Source organism: Panthera leo, chromosome D4 (assembly GCF_018350215.1).
Source record: "Panthera leo isolate Ple1 chromosome D4, P.leo_Ple1_pat1.1, whole genome shotgun sequence".
Classification (NCBI taxonomy): domain Eukaryota; kingdom Metazoa; phylum Chordata; class Mammalia; order Carnivora; family Felidae; genus Panthera; species Panthera leo.
The window spans coordinates 21124449-21143308 of record NC_056691.1 but is presented as its reverse complement, the minus strand read 5'-3'; the positions used below and the strand labels follow the sequence as shown (position 1 = coordinate 21143308).

At 42.1% G+C, this 18860-nt stretch overlaps 1 protein-coding gene across 12 annotated transcripts in view; it reads right to left on the bottom strand.

Moving 5' to 3' along the window:
- Positions 1-18860, bottom strand: part of LOC122204905 (transducin-like enhancer protein 4) — a 141141-nt gene that overhangs the window by 68603 nt on the left and 53678 nt on the right. For 6 of the 12 annotated variants that reach the window (XM_042912727.1, XM_042912735.1, XM_042912731.1 and 3 more), the window contains 2 exons: positions 2536-2740; positions 1255-1271 (listed from right to left, as the gene is read on the bottom strand). In XM_042912727.1, coding sequence (XP_042768661.1) covers positions 1255-1271; positions 2536-2740 — 222 coding nt within the window. The remainder of the gene's footprint in view (positions 1-1254; positions 1272-2535; positions 2741-18860) is intronic. The other 6 variants (XM_042912728.1, XM_042912736.1, XM_042912733.1 and 3 more) reach the window with 1 other exon arrangement.

The window sequence follows — 18860 nt, the reverse complement described above, 5'->3', positions numbered from 1 at the left end:
TTTTTATTTTCCATTATGTAAGGGTTTTGGAAAAAAGGACAAGGAGTCAAGAGGCGTTCAAAGGGAGAGCACATGTGGTTTCAGGGGAAGATTTTAGTCTTCATAAACATAACTTCATTAAAAACTACAAGAGACAGAGCTGCTTATAATCCACAACAATCAACTGTTGCAAAATATAAGGAAAAGAACTGACAGCATCTGTGCATTGGCCGATGCTTGAGAACTATGCTTTCCTTCTAATCTGTACAAAATACAGTACATATTACATATATAATTATGCGTAACACACGGGCATATTTACACCGTGGCTGGCTCAAAAGTGATCGAACAATTTTCATATTTTCCTCATGTCCTGCCGTGGTGGCCTGTTTTTCTTGTTTGCTTACTATATAAATTCAGGCATCCTGAGTACATCCCATTCTGGGGTTACACAACCACATCCAAATTATTAGGCCCCCAATACTTTTCCTCTTTCCCTACAACTTGTCTATAAAGAGATATAGAGGCAGATAAGAGAGATGCAAAACTTAAGGAGAATACCTTATTATACCAGGAAACAAGATGTTATTAATGGGGTCATGCCTTTTAGATCTAAACAAAATTTTTTAAGTTTATTTATTTATTTTGAGAGAGAAAGAGAAAGAGAAAGAGAAAGAGAAAGAGAAAGAGAAAGAGAAAGAGGGAGAGAGAAAGAATCCCAAGCAGGCTCCACGCTCAGAGCAGAGTCCAAACGGGGCTCGATCCCACAACCCTGGGATCGTGACATGAGCCAAAATTAAGAATTGGACACTTAACCGACTGAGCTACTTCCGGCGCCCCGAAGAAAAACGCTTTAAAACAAATGTTTTGTTAAGGAGTTTTGTAGGATGGAATTGTTTTCTAAAATGAGACTAAGGTACATTTCTTATAAATCAATTTATTTACTCTTCATTATTATTTATCTTACAGCCAAAGCCTAAGTGAAAAGAAGTAGTTATTCTTCGTCACACAGCAAGACGTAATAAAATGAGCACTGCAAGCCAGATCTTCTGTAGGACAATCTTGGTCTATAAATCAGATTGTGACAGAAAAGTAAGACTGAGATTTTCAAAAACCTCCCACACACAACTGAAAACAGTCAAAAAATGCAGCTGACCACTATTTGGTAAAGCCCACCAAATCATTCTGTACATTTTGAAGACTCCATTTCTAGATTTATTCAAATCATTCAGAGACCTAGTAAGCCATTCCTTAATCTGTGGGTTTGAGTCCTACCTTGATGGAGTCTCTGTCTACAGGCAAAACGGCAGCAACACAGGTGGTGGGAAGAAGGGAAAAGAAAAGTACCAGTTAGTTTACATAAGATTATCCATTTATCAAACTTGATCTCTGCTAAATAATAAATGGCACAGATGGCAACTTTGCACTCAAGTTCATTATTAATGCCATTCGACCAGATCCACACGCAAAGTGCCAATCTACCTTTAACACAATTTAAGAGGCCAAAGCTGGATACTCAGATTATTTATACTCCTTATTGACTTGTCCACTTATAAAGATGTTTATAGTCACGCTTCAGCTCTGCATCACAGCATTTAGGTAACTGGATGACAATATTACAGTGTTTCCAACATCAGAGATGGGAAATTTATGTTTAGGTGATAAAAATCATTTACCCAAGATTGTAATTCACGGTAATGACACTGAAAGAGGAGTAGATATGAAGTTTTAATTACAACCACACCCTTCTAACGAATGAACCACCCTTGTGCTAACTAAATTCCACAAAGGAATGCTGGGAGAAATCTCCTTGTTTACTTTTCTGCCACTGAATAATAAAAATTATCGGTAAGCACCATACAAACAGACGGTCACATCAAAATATCTCATATACTTTAACGGAGGGAAGAAACCAATCTAGAAGGAGCACAACTGTCCTTTAAATCAATTATTTGCATAAACAATTGTGCTGTTCTTCTAGGAAGAGATGAGTTCATTTCATGCTTCCAGACAGCCTGTGTGAGAGAGGTAGTTAAATCAACAGATTTAATTTGGGCTGCACTTTCTCAAGTACTAAGACTACTAAAATTGTTTTCTCACCTGCAAGATTTTTATCGCACCAGATAGGCTGATCTGATTTATAAATAATAATTGGCTCTGTTAAATTATCAAGTAGTTTCTATCAGTAAGTCTTTTCCCAAAACAGAGGAGGTCAAAATGAGCTATTAATGCCACTCACTATTTCAAACATGGAGCACTGTGGGATTTCATTACTGATCTAGACTTGGGGAACATAGGAGGTAGCACGGGGTCAAACGCAGTAACCAGGAAACAGGAGCCCTTGCCTTTGGGGACTGCATTAACTCTTGCTAACCGCTAGGGTATCATTTGGAAAAAGACTGCTTCCAATCATTAATTTCCCTTCCAGCAGAAATCCTGTGTCGAGTCAGTCACTGGTAAAGTTAAATCCAGAGCCAGAATGCACAACGGTATCCAGAACCCACCCTCAGTGGCAGGCAGGTAACAGCAGATTGACATCTTGAGGGAATCACTCACCTCTTTGGTGATCATTGTCATGGTGCTTCTTCTCGTCTTTAATTGGAAGGTGGGACTGGCCTCCCAGGGCACTGGAGAGGGCCAGGAGGCCAGCGCTGCTCCCAATGGGAGGAATGGCAGGGGGCTGAAGGCCGGAAGGGTGTGGGGTCAGAGGCACCGGCAGACCATGTCCATGTGACAAATGCTGGGCCTGGAGTTGTTGCTGCTGTGAGAAATGAGACACAGATATTGAACTTGTTCCCCACCTCCACGTCCCCCCACCCCCCGCCAAAAGAAAAGAGGTGCAAACAGATCATGGAAAACCCAGCACCCATGAAGGAAAGGTTCCTCTTTTGTATACCTATTTTTTAGAAGGGGAGGGAGGGAGATGTATAATGGAGAAATGCCCTTAGATGTGGGGATTTTGCACTTCACTATGAAGAACTTAATTCTCACTGAAATTAGCTAAGTAACTTTTAATAGCCGAAAGTCAGATTTCTTCAAAATGTTCATATTTTGTTCTCCAAAACATAAGGCCTTGCTATCATACATTTCTAATCAAAACATATACGTGACTAACTGTTAGAGCAGTTATGGCGAACCAAAAAAAAAGCTGAAAATTGAGAAAATTAGCGTTAAACAGTTCTCCCAGAACCGCTGCACAGCATGCAGCAAGAGTTAATTTGAAAGAGAAAACCTGAATTAACAACCCAGAAAAGGAAACTGGTTGCAGCCACCGTTTTAAGCCCTTTAAGTGTCCTCAGCGGTACTTGAGCAAATTACTAAAGAAAATCTAATGTAGCAAGGCCTGGGTCCTCCTGTAGGCTTGCTCAATAATGCTGAAATAATTGGGCACTCTGTGCACGTTTAGTGATGCTCGAATGGAAAGCTAGAGGCCTGCCCTTGTACTCTTCTCTAGCGGCCGCCTCTGTGTTGTGACAGGTTTATCTGAGGGGGACTGTGATGCATGCACCAGTAACTGTGCTGACAAGAGTTTAAAGTCATTTTTACCAGCACACTGGCAACACATGGAGAAAGCCCTCGAGAGGCTGGAATGGGAGTGCTTGACCTCAGCAGAGGCCACATCAAGCTCAGCTACAGGAACTGCTCTGGGCAGGCCTTGCTGCCTCCCAGGAGTGGGCAGGAGGAGGGGGAGGTGACAGGAGGGCGTGAAGTTAAACATGTCCCTCAACAGGAACCCCCTTCCACTGGAGACCCTGCTTAACAGTGCTGGAGGAGAACAAGCGCTGAGAAATTCTCAGACTGACTTCTGTAGTGATTACATTTTAATTAATGCCTCTAAATAAATCACTTGTCAGGTCTATCCTATGACAGCCAAAGAGGCTTCTATAATCTTTCCAAGTAGGACTGCACAAAATAGCTTTTAAAAAAATATGTGGGGCGGTGTATGCTGCTGCCCTTCGCTGGCAAAAAGGATCCTGAAATGCTTTTTTTAAAATGTGTATGTAGGGGCGCCTGGGTGGCTCAGTCAGGAAGGCATCCGACTCCGGCTCAGGTCATGATCTCGCAGTTCACGAGTTCGAGCCTCGTGTCGGGCTCTGTGCTGACAGCTCGGAGCCTGGAGCCTGCTTCAGATTCTGTGTCTCCCTCTCTCTGCCCCTGCCCCTCCTCTGCTTGTGCTCTGCCTCTGTCTCTCTCTCAAATAAATACATACTAAAAAATTAACATTACGTATATTTATATGTAAAAAAATATTTCAATGAAAAAAGTATTTTTTTCTCCTCCCCAAGTGACTTTTATTTCCTTCCTCATCCCCTCTACGTGTCTTCCTGTGTCTGACTATAAAAGTCAAAGTATAGCACTAATTAGCTCTTTTCTCCAATTGACCCACAACTATTTTCTGGCTACATGCAGTTAAGATACAATCAATAAAGTAATGACACTTTCAAAGCAAGTTTACGTGTATAAAACAGAAAAGCTGGAGCAGCATTCCAGACTTTCCACCAACTCACACCCACCCTGTGGTCTTGCAAAGCACGGACTGTCTGGACAGTTCAAAGTAATGTATTTTTTCATGTGAGTAGCCAAAATCATGTTCATGACTCTTTATGTACTGTCACTTAGTTGTGACCAAAAAAGTATGAGCACACGATCATATGTTCTAGATGTGCACGAAATAATGTCTATGATGAAAACAAGGCCTTTAGGTAAATATATGGCAAATTTATTTCAAAACCTCATTCCACTGAAATAACCACACAATGCTCCAATTCCCTTTCTCCTCTAAATCGCCTAATACTTCGTGGGTATGGGTCGGGCGTGTAGCCACTTTCTACCTCAGATCAGAGTTCAACTGGCAAGCATTTATTAAGAGCCTGCAAATGTGTCTCTCTTCTCACCTTCCCTCGACTCTAAACTCTGGGAGTCTACATCTGACTCAAACCCTAGCTCACTGCAGGCACCCAGACTCAGAATATCTGGGCAACTTCAAAATATATATGTCTATTTCATTAGACAAAAAAAAAAAAAAAAAAAAAGCAAAAGCAAAAGCAAAGAAAAAAAGCCCTCAGTCAAAAACAAACCTTCAAAGGTGCAGGTGTTTCACTGTTATTTTTTTTCTTGCAGGACAAAATAGAAACACTATCATCCTCATGTTTCCAGTCAACCAGGAACTTTTCAAAGGCAGAAAACAACAGCCCTAGAGGCTGGCGCACAATATGCACTCACTATTCTACCTCAAAGCAGCTCTGATACCACCTGATCCTCCCTCCTCCATGTCCACCTGTGAGGAAGGAGGGGCCCTTTTCCCTTCCAAGGCTGAGACCCTTCCCCACCTCCCCAGGCCATCAGGTTGTGGTCGGCCCCTCTTCCCTTCCATTGCTGTCGATTCTCCAGCTCCCTCCCCTACTCCTGCTCTGGTGGTTCTCTCACCGATCTTGTCCTTCTGCTAGCAAGCCGGGTTACCAGCAACCCTAGCATTTGGTTTAAGATGAACTGCCCGGTGAACGCTGAAAGAACCCGAGGTAGCGGTTTTTCAGGAGGGAAAAAAACACTCTATTTTAATCACTTTTTGTGGCCTCCATTGCCCCTAACACAGTGCCCTGCACATAACTGGCACTTGATAAATGTTTGTTAAATTTAATTAAAATAACCTTCTTTTGCCCTCTTCAGCTGCTGGCCTGTATAGATATATCCTTGATTTTGCACAGCCAAACTTTTCTAAAAACTAGTGTAAATTTGCTCTCTCCACTTCTCAGCAACCCCCTCCTGTACCCACATATACACACGCCCTCTTCCTCCTTAACCCCTATAATTTGGATTCCAGGCCCACCGTTCTCATACAACTGACCACCTAGATAGCAATTATTTCAGGATTTTACAATTTTCTTTCTCTCTGACACACATGCAGCCACAGACCGCACACCCTCCTTGCCGAAACCTTCCTTTACCTGCTTCAGGAATACTGTAATGACCCCACGGCCTCTCTTCACCTCTCTCAATGCTCAGCCGTTAGATTTCCTTTTCAGCTTTTTCTTTTCCTGCTCACTAAAGAGAACAGTCCGCAACTGTCTGCTCCTCTCCCATACTCTAGTAGCCCAGGTCTAACTTCTTGCCAGACAACTCTACCTGACAGCCCAATATTCCTGGAAAATAATAATGTTCAACACAAACGCCCTAGGTAACTTCCGCTGGCTCAAGTTCATCAACCACCATCGATTTGTTTTTCTTCTGTGCTCCTATATCCATTATCACCAAATCCTATCAATTCTCAAATAATTCCTTAAATTTCTACCACCACCATGCCCGGCAGACCCTTATCATATTTTGATGACAGCAAGCCTCCATTAGCTCACTTGAATTCATCCTGCATCACCACTGGCATGTTTTTCCCCTCAATTCCTGTCATCTCCCATCTCTTAAAACCACCTCACCCTGATTTCACCAAGTTGTAGTCAGTCACCCATCCCAGCTCACCTCCTGTTTCACCTGTTCTGCAAGGGCCTCTCAAATGTTCCGTGTCTACTATCTCACAAGGTTCCCTGCATCATTCACTGCGTGGGCTGCCTCGTAAAGGTACTGTCATTCACCTTTTTATGGCTAAGAAGACCTTGGGCTTGCCAGTGAGACTGAGAAGTTCTGCAGAGAAGAGACCAGCCTCAAGCCTCTGTACCCCTGGCACCTAAACTCACCCCTGTTGAGTCACAGGACCATACATTTAAAGCTTTGGATAATTAGATTTCCACTACATACGAAAAGAGTTCCTACATACCTTTGACCTGGCTTCCGTTAAAGTTGATAACTTACATAAACCACAGAAATGATCAAAACTAAAAACTTAACGCAGTAGTACTACGTTACTATTAAGTAATTACCATGGTACTCCTGTTACTATCACGGACTTGGTTCAGATTGCTCTGGTTTTCCCACTAAATGCCATTGTTGTGTCCTAGGATGTCACATTGCACTGAGAAGTTGTGACTTTTCACATGTCAGCATACCAAAATTACAAAGCCCTTTCAAAGATCCTAAGAATGGCAACATTCAAATTACAGTCACGTTGTTGACTAGAATATGCCTGGAGAGTAGGAGAGAAAAAAAAGAATGAGAAGGGGCTACCATGAACCCATTTCACAAGTCATCCACTATCCACACAAAATATCAAACAAAAAAGCACACTCAGTAGGGTACCCTGTAGAAAGGTGTGATTTTAAGCAAGTGTTTAAAATACAAAATTTTAAGTCAAAAAGGAGATTAAATAAGTCACCCAAAGATATACGACAAAAATGTAAAACATATGCAGAAATAATACAGTACGCTTGAAAATGTTTGCATCGATGAACAGACCACTTTCTGTATTAAGCGGTCACGTTTAGGCTTCTTTCTGAGTTCACACTTAGAAACTACCCTACAAGGAAGTGGAGTGGCAGTGCACACTGACACGAGTCAATAAAACAAACATACAAGACACCGTCTTCTTTAAATAAAAGCACTGAGTCACCAACCAACCAACGGAACCACACCCTTTCCTCGATTAAAAATAAAATGGCTTCAATCTGTCAAATTTCGAATAACATTCAAGAATTCAATACAAAAAAGAATCTCTTGTCAAGTCTTCTCATCAACAGAGGAAAACTCAAAGCAGGTTCCCAGGAAGAGGCCGCAGGTTTCACTGGATATTATTCCAGATCTGAGAGTTGCATAACCTAATGGCCTGCCCTACAACCTGAGCAAAGCTTGCTGATGGGGAATCCATGGCGTCCTCTGTCCTCTGATCTCTGCCCCATCCGTGCTAATTACAGAGCAATTAACCTGCAAAGGTTTACTACTTTATCCTACAGTCATGCTAAGAAACGTAAAACTTCCTTATTAAAGACAGAATGAAAAGAAATGTATGTAGAGTACATAGTTCAACACTGACCTGTCGCTAAAATAATTTAAGATAAATCACCATTCTAATTACAAACAAAAGTTGAAAAATAATGACATGTAAGATAAAAAACAGTCAAAAATCAAAGAGAAGGGCATAGACTATAGTACCAATTAAACATTAAAAGAAAATATACTCTGTGTAACCATTAACTGAGAAAAAGGTACTGAGAAAGATACATACCTTGGAAAAATTCCTCTCATAGAGCTCTCTAGACTGTTACTATCTTTAAGTTGCTTATTTAAAAGGGGGGGTGGGGGTGGCGGAGAGGAAAAAAACAAACCCAAAACACTCTTATCTCAACCACAATACAAAATAAAAATCCTCCCCCCCTTCCCTTGATGGGCCATTGAAGAGAATAAACGTTAAAATGGAGTGAACTTTAAACTTAGACAAGTAAGCATTCCATTAAGATAATTAATTTAATTTTGAAAAATAGCCAGTAATTACTTCTGAAAATATACAGCAATGAGGTGGTAGACACAGCCTCAATTCCGTTAATAGCTTTTTACTGGAGTTTCTGTAACAAAGAATTATTTCCCTGCAGTTTCAAGTTTGGAACGAAGGGTAGAAAGGGACTTGCGAGGGAATCAAGTTCACAGGAAATGTCTTTTGAAATGTTGTCCTACTGCAAAAAAGGAGTTATTTTAATCAAATGACACCAGCTGCGGGAGCACCAGGGCCCGACAGGCCAGTGACCAAGTAGGAGCAGGTAAGCCAGAGCCTCCGTGCAACACAGATCCCTGGCAATCCTGGACAGCTCCAACTGGACACCAGACAGTTTTCTTATCCACCACCCCAGCGGCAATGAGCGTACTTAGTGCCATATCTTCATTTCTTTAAAAAAAGAAAAAAAAAAGTGCCTGGCGAGCCCACTATAGAGCGTTAAGAAAGCTACCTAAATTAATGGGGAGTGACAACTGGGACAATGAGCCAACTAGGAGGTTTTGTTGGGCTGGCGAAACTTGAGGCACGTAAAGCATTATAAAGAATAATAATTGTAATCGATTATAACACATCTTAAAAAACAAGTTTCCAGGAGTGGGATCCTCGGCACCCAAAGAAAGGTGGGGCTGGGGGTCATTCTGGGGCCCAGGACTAGGGAACGGCTTCCAAATTGACAACATCCTTCCTCTGGCTGGCCAAGGTATGTGCAACGGAGCGGGTGTGACTTGAGCCAACCAGGAGCCACTGTGCTGACAGAGAAGCAACAGGGGACCCAGTGACCTTAAGAGAAGCCTGGGAAGGGGAGGCAGCAGACTGAAATGGAGCGAGTCCAGGGAGGGGCCCAAGACTGGGCTGGTGTCTACATTCTGTGAACTGTGAAGACGCCCTTCTGTGAGGACACTGCCTTGGGGGCTGGGCTGAGTCTGGGAAAAGAGATCCGGAATGGCACTCAGGGATGTACCACAACGAGGAGGCATCAGAGCCACCCAGCTGGGATCACTGCCATCTATGGAGGCAAGGGCCAGCCACTTAACATTTCTGAGCCTTAGTTTCTTCACGTAAAAAGTGGGAACAGTTTTAAAATCTATCCCCTGAGGGTGCTGGGAGAATTCTATGAGGTCACGCACATAAAACCTTTAGCACAGTGCTTGGCAAGTAATAAACACTCAATAAATGGTGACTGCTATCACTGGAAAAAGGTATCCAGAAGTACACACACACACACACACACACACACACACACACGGTGGGGTGGGGGGATTCTTTTTTACAGAATATTAACTTACAAGGAGAAAGAATTTAAAATTTACCATTTTGCCGCTCCAAATGTGTTAACAGCATCAACAGAGGCTAAAGCCAATGGGTAAAAAATTGTTGGGGGGCCCAGTGATTCAAGTGTCAAGTATCAGCCCACAGATTACTGAGCTTCCCCAATAAAGTGATACAACTGTAAATATACAAGAGCACCTAGGTAGTATTTTTACGAAAAATACTTAACCTGAATCTACACATGAGGAAACAATCAGACAAATCCAGATTATGAGACATGCCATTAAGACTGGTCTAGAATCTTCCAAAATGTCAAAGTCACAAAGTAAATGGTTCAGGGACTGCTGTACCTTAGAGAAGATGGTAACAAAGACAGCTGTGAGTATTGAGTCATAGACTGGGGGGAAACTGCTAGGAAGAAAATGTGCTACCACAGACATTTTGTGATGACTGAGAATTAGGAATACAAACAATACACTAGATATATACAGACATGTGAACTGTATCGCCCTTCTATAGGAAAATATCCTTGTTCATACAAGATGCACGCTGACGTATCACAAGGCAAACCGCCCTTGTGACTTTCGGCACACACAAAAAGGCAAAATGTTAACTACCGAGTCTACGCGATGAGTATACGGTGTTGACTCAACTATTCTTTCCACTTCCCTGTAGTTGTTGGGGGGGGACAGTAAGATGTGCCCTTCTGGCCAAAAGATGGGGAGTTCTTGCTTCCAACAAGTATCTTTAGCAAAAGCTTGTAAGTGAATACGTGGAAAGAAACAAGAATAAAAAGAACAAAAGAAAGAACTTTTCAACCGGAGTTTATCTGTAACTGACTCCAACAACTTAAAACATGAATGAGACTTACTGCCGTGGAAAGAACCTGCATTGAGAGCAACCCAAGGAAGATTATCACTGTGAGGTGGCTGTTTCTCACGGTCCCTGGGCTGGTCTTTAAGGGGAAGACATGTAACAAGCAAAGCAAGTAATCTTGTGACTCCTGTGCCAAGGACTCTATTGGATTACCTTGTAGTTTCATTCACAGAGTGATAACGGCAAGAAAAGCAGGGGAAAAATCCCCCAAATCCGATTTATTATGTTAAATTTCCCATCTGAGATCCTGTCAGAATTTTTTCTGAATTGGTCCAAAGTTTACCAGGCAAGGTAATTCTAAGCAAATTAATAAGAGAAATATAATTTCCTGGAGACTTCTTTAAGCTTTTGAAAGAATTTTTTTTAGAGATTTTTTAATGTATTATCTCAATGAAACCAATGATTCTATTTTGTGTTTTAGTCATTAAAGTCACCAAGCTAGGGTGTCTTGCTCAGAGAAGTTTTCTTTAGTTATTTCAGAGTCCTTTTAAAAAGTCAAGCTGTGTTTAAAAAGCGATACGCATTAGGTTCTTCAAATAATCATGCAATTGACCTTCAAAAGTAGAATGAATCGCAGAAGATACCGAGATGTGCTGCTCTCCAAGATCTTGACCAAAGCTCCTATGTGTGCTATTTACATGTGTACACACGTGTATGTGCAGGGAATATACACATAAACAAAAGAAAATTTTAACAAACAATATCAAATAGTATGTGTAGCTCACTGTAATATTTTCTGTTCTCTTCTACTTCTTAATAGAAAATGTTGACTATGGTTCACTGAATTGATTTCACTGCACACTCAGTCTGACTCACAATTCGAAAAACACTGAACCAGGTTCTGTGATGTGTGTGATATTGTGATTATAATAAGAATTATATATTTGGTCTCTGTCCACTATTTCTGGCACAGAGAATCCTTGAGAGATTTCCTAAGCAAGGAGACTGGAGCCAAGGTGTCTTTTGTTACGTTAATGAGGTGACTTTGGGAAACCACCTAAAGATGGATAGGGGTGGCTGCTAGGAGAACCAACCGTGTGATCAGAAGATTAGAACTTTCAGCCTCACTCTCTGACCCCAAGGGAGAGGAGGGGGCTAGAGATGGAGTCACATCACCAGGGGCCAATGGTCTAATCAATCAGATTACAGATTACAGAGACCAAGCCTCTGTAAAAAGTCAAAAGGATAGGGGTAGGGAAACTTCCCAGTTGATGAACACATGGAGAGTTGGAGAGAATGTGCACTAGGAGAGGGCATGGAACCTCCACACGCTTTCCTCATACTTCATCTTATGAATCTCTTCTATCTTTCTGTCCCTGAGTTATATCCTTTTATAATGCATATGGGTAATCTGGTTAGGTAAAATGTTTCTCTGAGTTCTGTGAGCTGCTGCAACAAATGAACAGAACCCAAGAAGGGAACTATCAGAAACACAGGTGACAACCTGGAGAGGGCAGTGGTGGAGGGAAGATGTCTTACGGGGCTGCGGCGGGAAGCTATGTCCAGGTAGACAGTGTCAGAAATGAGTTGGACTGCTGGAGAATCGCTTGGTGGGGTGGGAATCCTCCCACCCCACGGAATGGGGTATAGAATTTTATAGGCCAAAACCCACACATGTGAGGCCCAAGGTAAGTGTCAGTAGACTTTAGTGACCAAGGAAGAAAATGAAGTCTGGTGGGGAAGCCCAGTGAGCAAGGGAGAAGTAGGATAGAATGTAAATATGGGAATCAGATCATGGACAGAAAGGACTTCAGACTTTCACGTAAAAATAAGGAGAACTTGAGGCTGTGATGAGTTTTTTTTTGGTTTTGTTTTGTCTTTCACATTGAACTTTTAGTTTTCCTTAATGAGCATAAGCTGGCTTGTAATCATTTGGTGGCTGCATGTGCTGGCCAGTACCTTCTCTCAGTTTCTGGGTTTGGCTTTCCATTTTAAGATACCTTTTAATACACAGATGTTTTTAATTTTAACTGGGTAACATTATCAATCTTTTTTTCTTACGGTTTGAGCTTTCTGTGACCCATTAAGAAATACTTCTCTACCCCAAGATAAAGATTCTTCTTGTTTTTTTCCCGAAAGTCATCAAGTTCTGTCTCTAATAAGCTTTTTGGATCGACACTGCAAATGATAAGTAGATCCAAGTTCACTTCTTGCACAAGAATAACCAACTATCCCCCCTCAGTAATAGTTACTAGTGGCCATCTTTCCCCTCATGGATCCGCGTGGCCCTCTGACGTATATGAATGGATCGATTTCTGAGTACTTTATTCCACTAGTCTAAAACAAAGACGAATCAGTATTGTGAGCCAGAGTATTAAATAATTTGAAAATGTTAGAAGTGCAGAATGCTTCTGTGAGACTGTGAGAGTGGCCACAATGAAAGAAGAGAGATGAGCTGGGAGGTAATACAGGGATTCAGATCAAAAAGCAAAAAGCGTTGCGGCAGTGTCAGCTGCCAGGAGTAGAAGGAGTGAAGATAAGGTGAGGCAGCACTGCAAAGACACGGTTTTGGAAGGAGAAGGGATAACTGACGGAATCCAGAATCCCTTGTTAACACCAGGCCCCCAGTAACTGGGTGGACGATTGGCCTGTTCACTCAGATGGGGCGGAAGTGACGAGGGGCGGGCCTACAGATACAATTTTATGACGTACTTTTTTCTTTTTTAATTACCTCATTTTCATAAAGCAATTTTAGGTTCACAGAAGTTATAACTTCTTTAGATTAGAACAGTTTTGTGCATGAGGAAGACAAGCAGAATATAAAAAAAATTAAAAGTCATGCAAAATCCTACCAGCCAAATTATGGCTAATGTAATCATGAGTCCATCGAGTATTTCTGTGAATGCATATATAAGCATTTTAAAACACAAATAACACCATGCTATCTGGAAGTTTAAAGTTCTTCTTTTCCTATTTAGTGTGAATCAAACAACTTTTTCCCATATTCCTACTTTACTGTTTTGACTGCATCACTCGTAACGGCCGCATAGTATATGTCACTGCATAGCTATAGGAGAGTTCACTTCAGGGATCCTCATTTGTTTGGTTAAAATTTAGGTTGTTTTCGATTTTGATGTATATACGGAGTCACCATGGTGTTACAATGTATAAGTTAAGGCAGTTCCTCTGCAAGTCATGGAATACCCAAATCAAAGTGGTCTGAATAACAGAGGTTTTTATTTCTCACTTAACAAGTCCAGGGTTAGCTGATCACCTGGCAATATCAAGGTTTTGAGTCAACATGTCTCTGGTTCTCACGGCCTCTCTCATATCCCATTTCCACACCAAGATGACTGCCAAAGCTCCAAGTGTTATCTCATCCTCACACAACCATGTTCAAACGCAGAAAGAGGGCAGTTTTCTCTTTCTGGGTCCTTCTGTTAAGGAGAAAAAGGTATCTCCTTATATCTCACGGCTGGACTTGGACAGGGTCACTGGCCCACAGCTGGACAGAGCACCTAGATGGCGTAGCCTCCACAGCAGGAGGCAGGCTGAGCCTTCAAGAAACAACCAACAAAACCCGCCTTGACATCTATCTTTACTCACAAGCCGGTCTGTGCCTATTTGCTGAAAGAGACCCCAAACCGCCCAGGTAGACAGCAGCTGAAACTTCTCCTTGCAACGGTTCTTTCTCCCAGATATTCGTTTGTACAGAGATGCGTCTACAACCAAGAAACACCCGGGGTGAAAATACACGATTGCCACTTTGCTTCGGAGCCACAGCGGCACTGCCCCTGCTGGTCAGAGAAGATAATTCGGGTGCCTGTGTGAACTGTCACCTTTTCATAAACCTGCCAAGGGAAAAAGATGTATAAAAATCACAAGGGACATAGAACAGCTGTGGAGCTGCCTTAAAAAGGGTTCAAGAATGTACCATTTTGAGTTTTCCTTAAAAGGTTTGTAAGGGTCAGTGCTAACGGTTGCTTATTAGAGCAACACGATTATTTCAGTGTGTAGTATTACGATACCTCATGAAGCCGTTACTGTTCACAAGCAGAATGGACAAGATTTTCTCCAGATGGAGAAATGGAAGCAGAAAAAAAAGTACACGGTTTATCCTAAGACAATAAAAAAATTTCAAAAATAGGACTCCCCCAAATATACTGGCAATCCCTATAGATTCTTACGTCCCTCTGCCTGGCCCTCCTCTGCCAGTATCCCCTTCCTTTTTCACTCACCCACGGCTGCCTATAGTTCACTTAGCCTCACACATCTGCTTTCACTGGGTAACTGCTACCCCGATGCTTGGTTCATTACCCAAGATTAACATGATTTATCCATCTTTGGATATACCCCTCCCATGAAATCATGAGCACCAAAGAGGCAGGGACCAATTTTTAATCGTCACTGTGTCCCCAGAACTTGAAAGGGTGCTTCTATGAACAGGAAACAAATACAGTATTCTGAAGGAATATTTACTTGCCTGTATTTTTTTAATAGGACTATATGAAGGGAGCTGCTAGCTCCAGTTAATGCCTCTTAATATAAACAATATTCCAGGCAGTCATTATCATTAACTGTCTGTTAAAGCTAAAATGTTAACGTGGCTAACTTATTTTCCATATCTGTGATGATATCAACAAAATGTAGCTTTGTTTTCTGTTGTTGTTTTGTTTTTGTCTTTAAATTTGAGTGAGAGGAAAAAAAAAACCATGAGCGGGGGAGGGGGAGAAAAGAAGGCGGGGTGGGGGGCGGAGAGAGAGAGAGAGAAAGAGAGAATCCCAACTAGGCACCGTGCTCAGTGTGGAGCCCGTCACAGGGCTCAATCCCACGAACCGTGAGATCGTGACCTGAACCAAATCGAGAGGCGGGCACTCAAGTGACTGAGACACCCAGGTGCCCCTTTTTGCTTGTTTTTTTAAACCATCAACAGTTCAAAAAAATTCCCCCACCCCCTGGGCAATATGAGAAACAAATCCAGTAGAAGCTAGCTCCTGCTCTCCAGGCTTCTGAACAATTGTCTAGCAATGTCTCCTTTTATGTCTCCTGCTACAGACAACTGCTTTGTAGCTGCATGCATTCTGCCAGGTATTTTACTATTTCACATCAGGATTCTGCATGGCTCCACTCCCATTAAAACATAGGCTCATACATTTTTTGTGTCATGGGACCTTCCGGGAAAATAAGTCCAAAACTTCTCCTCTAGAGAATGTACACATATCCCATCCACCCACCCAGAACTGTGTCAAAATTTCAGGGAGCTAATGGACAGCCCATATCCAAGAAGATCCAAGGACCGGGTTTAAAATACCTGATTTGGTAGTGGTGTTTATAACAACTTTGATTCTTACGTGTGAGAGTACGTTACAAACAGACAGGGAGAAACACCGGATGAGTCAGGAGTAGCCAAATAATTTGTGCAACTCATACACTTCGGACAACTTAGACTAACCAATTAGCATGTGCATCAGGCACACCCCATTTCCATTTCCCTCGCTGAGCTCCGGGCACTGAACACTGGACAACCCTATAGTGGATCCTGGGATAAAGAGACCATTGATCCTAGTGTAAAAGAAAGAAGAACACAGAGTTGAGGGAACAAATAAGGGACAAGGTCAGATGTGTGAGCTCTGAAGTTGGTCTAAGTTTGGAGCCCAGTCCCACCACTTCCTCTCCTGTGCGGCCTGCAGAAAATGACTTATCCCTTCAGAGCCTTGGTTTCACTTTTGGTAAAGCTGAGAGGGTAATACTATCTTCCGCATGGGGTTGATGTGAAGATTAAACAAAATAATCCATGTGAATCCTTAACACAGTGTTAACCCAAGACAAATAAGAAACACTTGCTATTTTTTACTTATCTGTCTGGGGAAAAGAATATAAGCCTAGGGATGTAAATCTAGAGAAATAACTATGACTCAAAAGGCCTTCTAGTTTTAAAATAAAAAATTCAGTTACCAAAAAATAAGCTTAGAAACCATACATTAGAAAACCAGATAGTGTTTTAGTGGCTATCTGCTCCAGCCATGCAGCCTACAGGTGAGAAAACTGTTAAATGAAATTCCTAGGAGCAAATTACGAGTGACACTCAGGATTGTGTATTTTCTACCAGTCGGAGAGATAGGGGTCAAAACACAAAAACTGCTCAAAATGGAGTATTTGTTCACTTAACAAATATTTATTAACCAGATATTTATTAAACATAATAAACTGCTGCGTGTTTAGTGAACAAATAGTTACTGAGTACTTACTGTGCAAATATTTATTGAACACGATGAGCTACATTTGTTCTAGGCAACACGGCAGGAAAAGTGAACAAGATCTCACTTGCTAGTGAAGGGAGAGTGATGCATTCATGAACAAATAAACAGTAAATGCCGTGACAAAAATAGAACCGGCTAACGGGCCAGAAGACGAACTGGGTAAAAGAGCTAGTACAGCCTGCTGGCCAGGCAAGGCCTTTTGCAGGAGATGTCTGAGCTAGGACTTTAAGGCGCACGAGGACGACCATGTCAGGACGTGGAGGGCAGGCCTTCTAGGGGGTAAAAGAGCTGATGTACAAACCCTCAGTCACGAAGCAGCTGGGGTGACCCAGGGACAGACAAGGCCAACGTGGAAATGTGGGTGGAAGACAGTCAAATGAAGAGAATGAGCACTATGTGAAGTCACAGAGGTGGGCGAAGAGTCAGCTCACACAGAGCTTTGTAGGCCATGGGAAGACACTTAGACTTCGTTCTAAGACAACCAGCAGCCCTCCCAGACACGTTTTAAGCAGGGGGCAGCACAGGATCCAAGCTGTATTTCCAAAGATCACTCCGGCTGCTGCAGGAAGAATGAAGTATAGACAGACAGATATGCAAACGAGAAGCCCTACTAGCAGGAAGCTGCAGGAGTCTAGGAGAGGGATACTTGGGACCAGGGGAGGGCAGCGAGCGCGGTCATCCTTGACAGGACAGTCTGGAGGTAGAATAGACACCATTTTTGACAGGAGAGGTTTTTTACTGAGCTTCGATTCTTTCCATTCTTCCCTCGGCCAGTCTCGAGGACACAGATAATAAAGACCTGAGTTCTGAGGGGTACTGGAAAGAGGGCAAACAAGAACAGCAAAGAACAGGCACAAAATGGAATGGCGAATATCAATAATGAAAGCTACAGACATCAAGATAGTATGTCATTGGTAAAAGAACAGACAGTTTAACGGAACAAAAGAGTCTAGAAGTGGACCCATGCACATATAGTCAGTAGATCTTCTATAATGGTGCAATGGCAATTTGATGGAGAAAAGAGTTATTTTAACAAATGTACTAGAACAACTGAATCAAATGTCCATCAGAAAGAAACAAACAAACTCGACCTATATCTCATACCATAAACAAAATTAACTCAAACTGGATCATAGGCCTAAACATGTAACTTCTAGAAGATAACCTACAACATTTTTGTGGTCTTGGGTGAGACAAAGATTACTGAGAGACAACACCAAAAGTTAAGAGTCATGAAAAAAAAAAATCATAAACCAGACTTCACCAGTGTTAAAAATTTCCACTCTTCAAAAGATACTGTTGAAAAAGATGAAAGGATGATTGCAGATTGGGAGAAAATATTTGCAAAATATATAAAGGACGTATATCCAGAGAACTTTTTTAAACACTCTCACAGCTTACTACTAATAAAAACCCAGACTCAAGGAAAAAGTGTGGCAAGGTATGAGCAGAAACTCCTCAAGGAAGATACAGAGATGGCAAGTGAGCACCCAGGCCCTCAAACAGCAGTGGCGGTTACGGAGATTCATGAAAACATGAGGCCACCATCACTTTTCGGAAATGGCTAACAGGCTCCGAAGCCTACAGTTCCTCGTGCTGCTCAAGAGGCAGAGCAAAAGTTCTCTCACATGTACTCGTGGGACTGCAAGACTGCACGGTCACTCTGGAAAGCCCTAGTCCAGTTACTTTGAAAATACATGAACCGTGTAACTCCACAATCCCGCTTCTAGGGATTACCCAGAAGAGAGGAAAGCTTCTATTCACTTACAAAAACTTTAAAAAGTCAGTATGTTATTACTAATTGGAACCTTGTTCACAGTCACCAAAAACCACAGCTAACTGAACTGTCCTTCAAGGAGTAAATGGCTAAGCAAACTAGTCCACCGGTACACTAGAGTATCGTTGGGCCATGCGAAGGGAACTATGGACACGGCAAGCACACGGACCAACCTCCAACGCGTTATGCTACATGAAGACGAAAATGGAGAAGACCACATGGTGTACCTACATAATTCCATTGATAGGACCTTCTCAAAAGGTTCGCTTTGGGGGAAAAAATATCATGGGCACGTGCCAAGGGCTGGGGTACGGAAAAGAACTGGCTATCCATACAGAACAAGGGAATCTGGGCAGCAGGGCAGTAGGGAAATATTCTCTATTTCAAT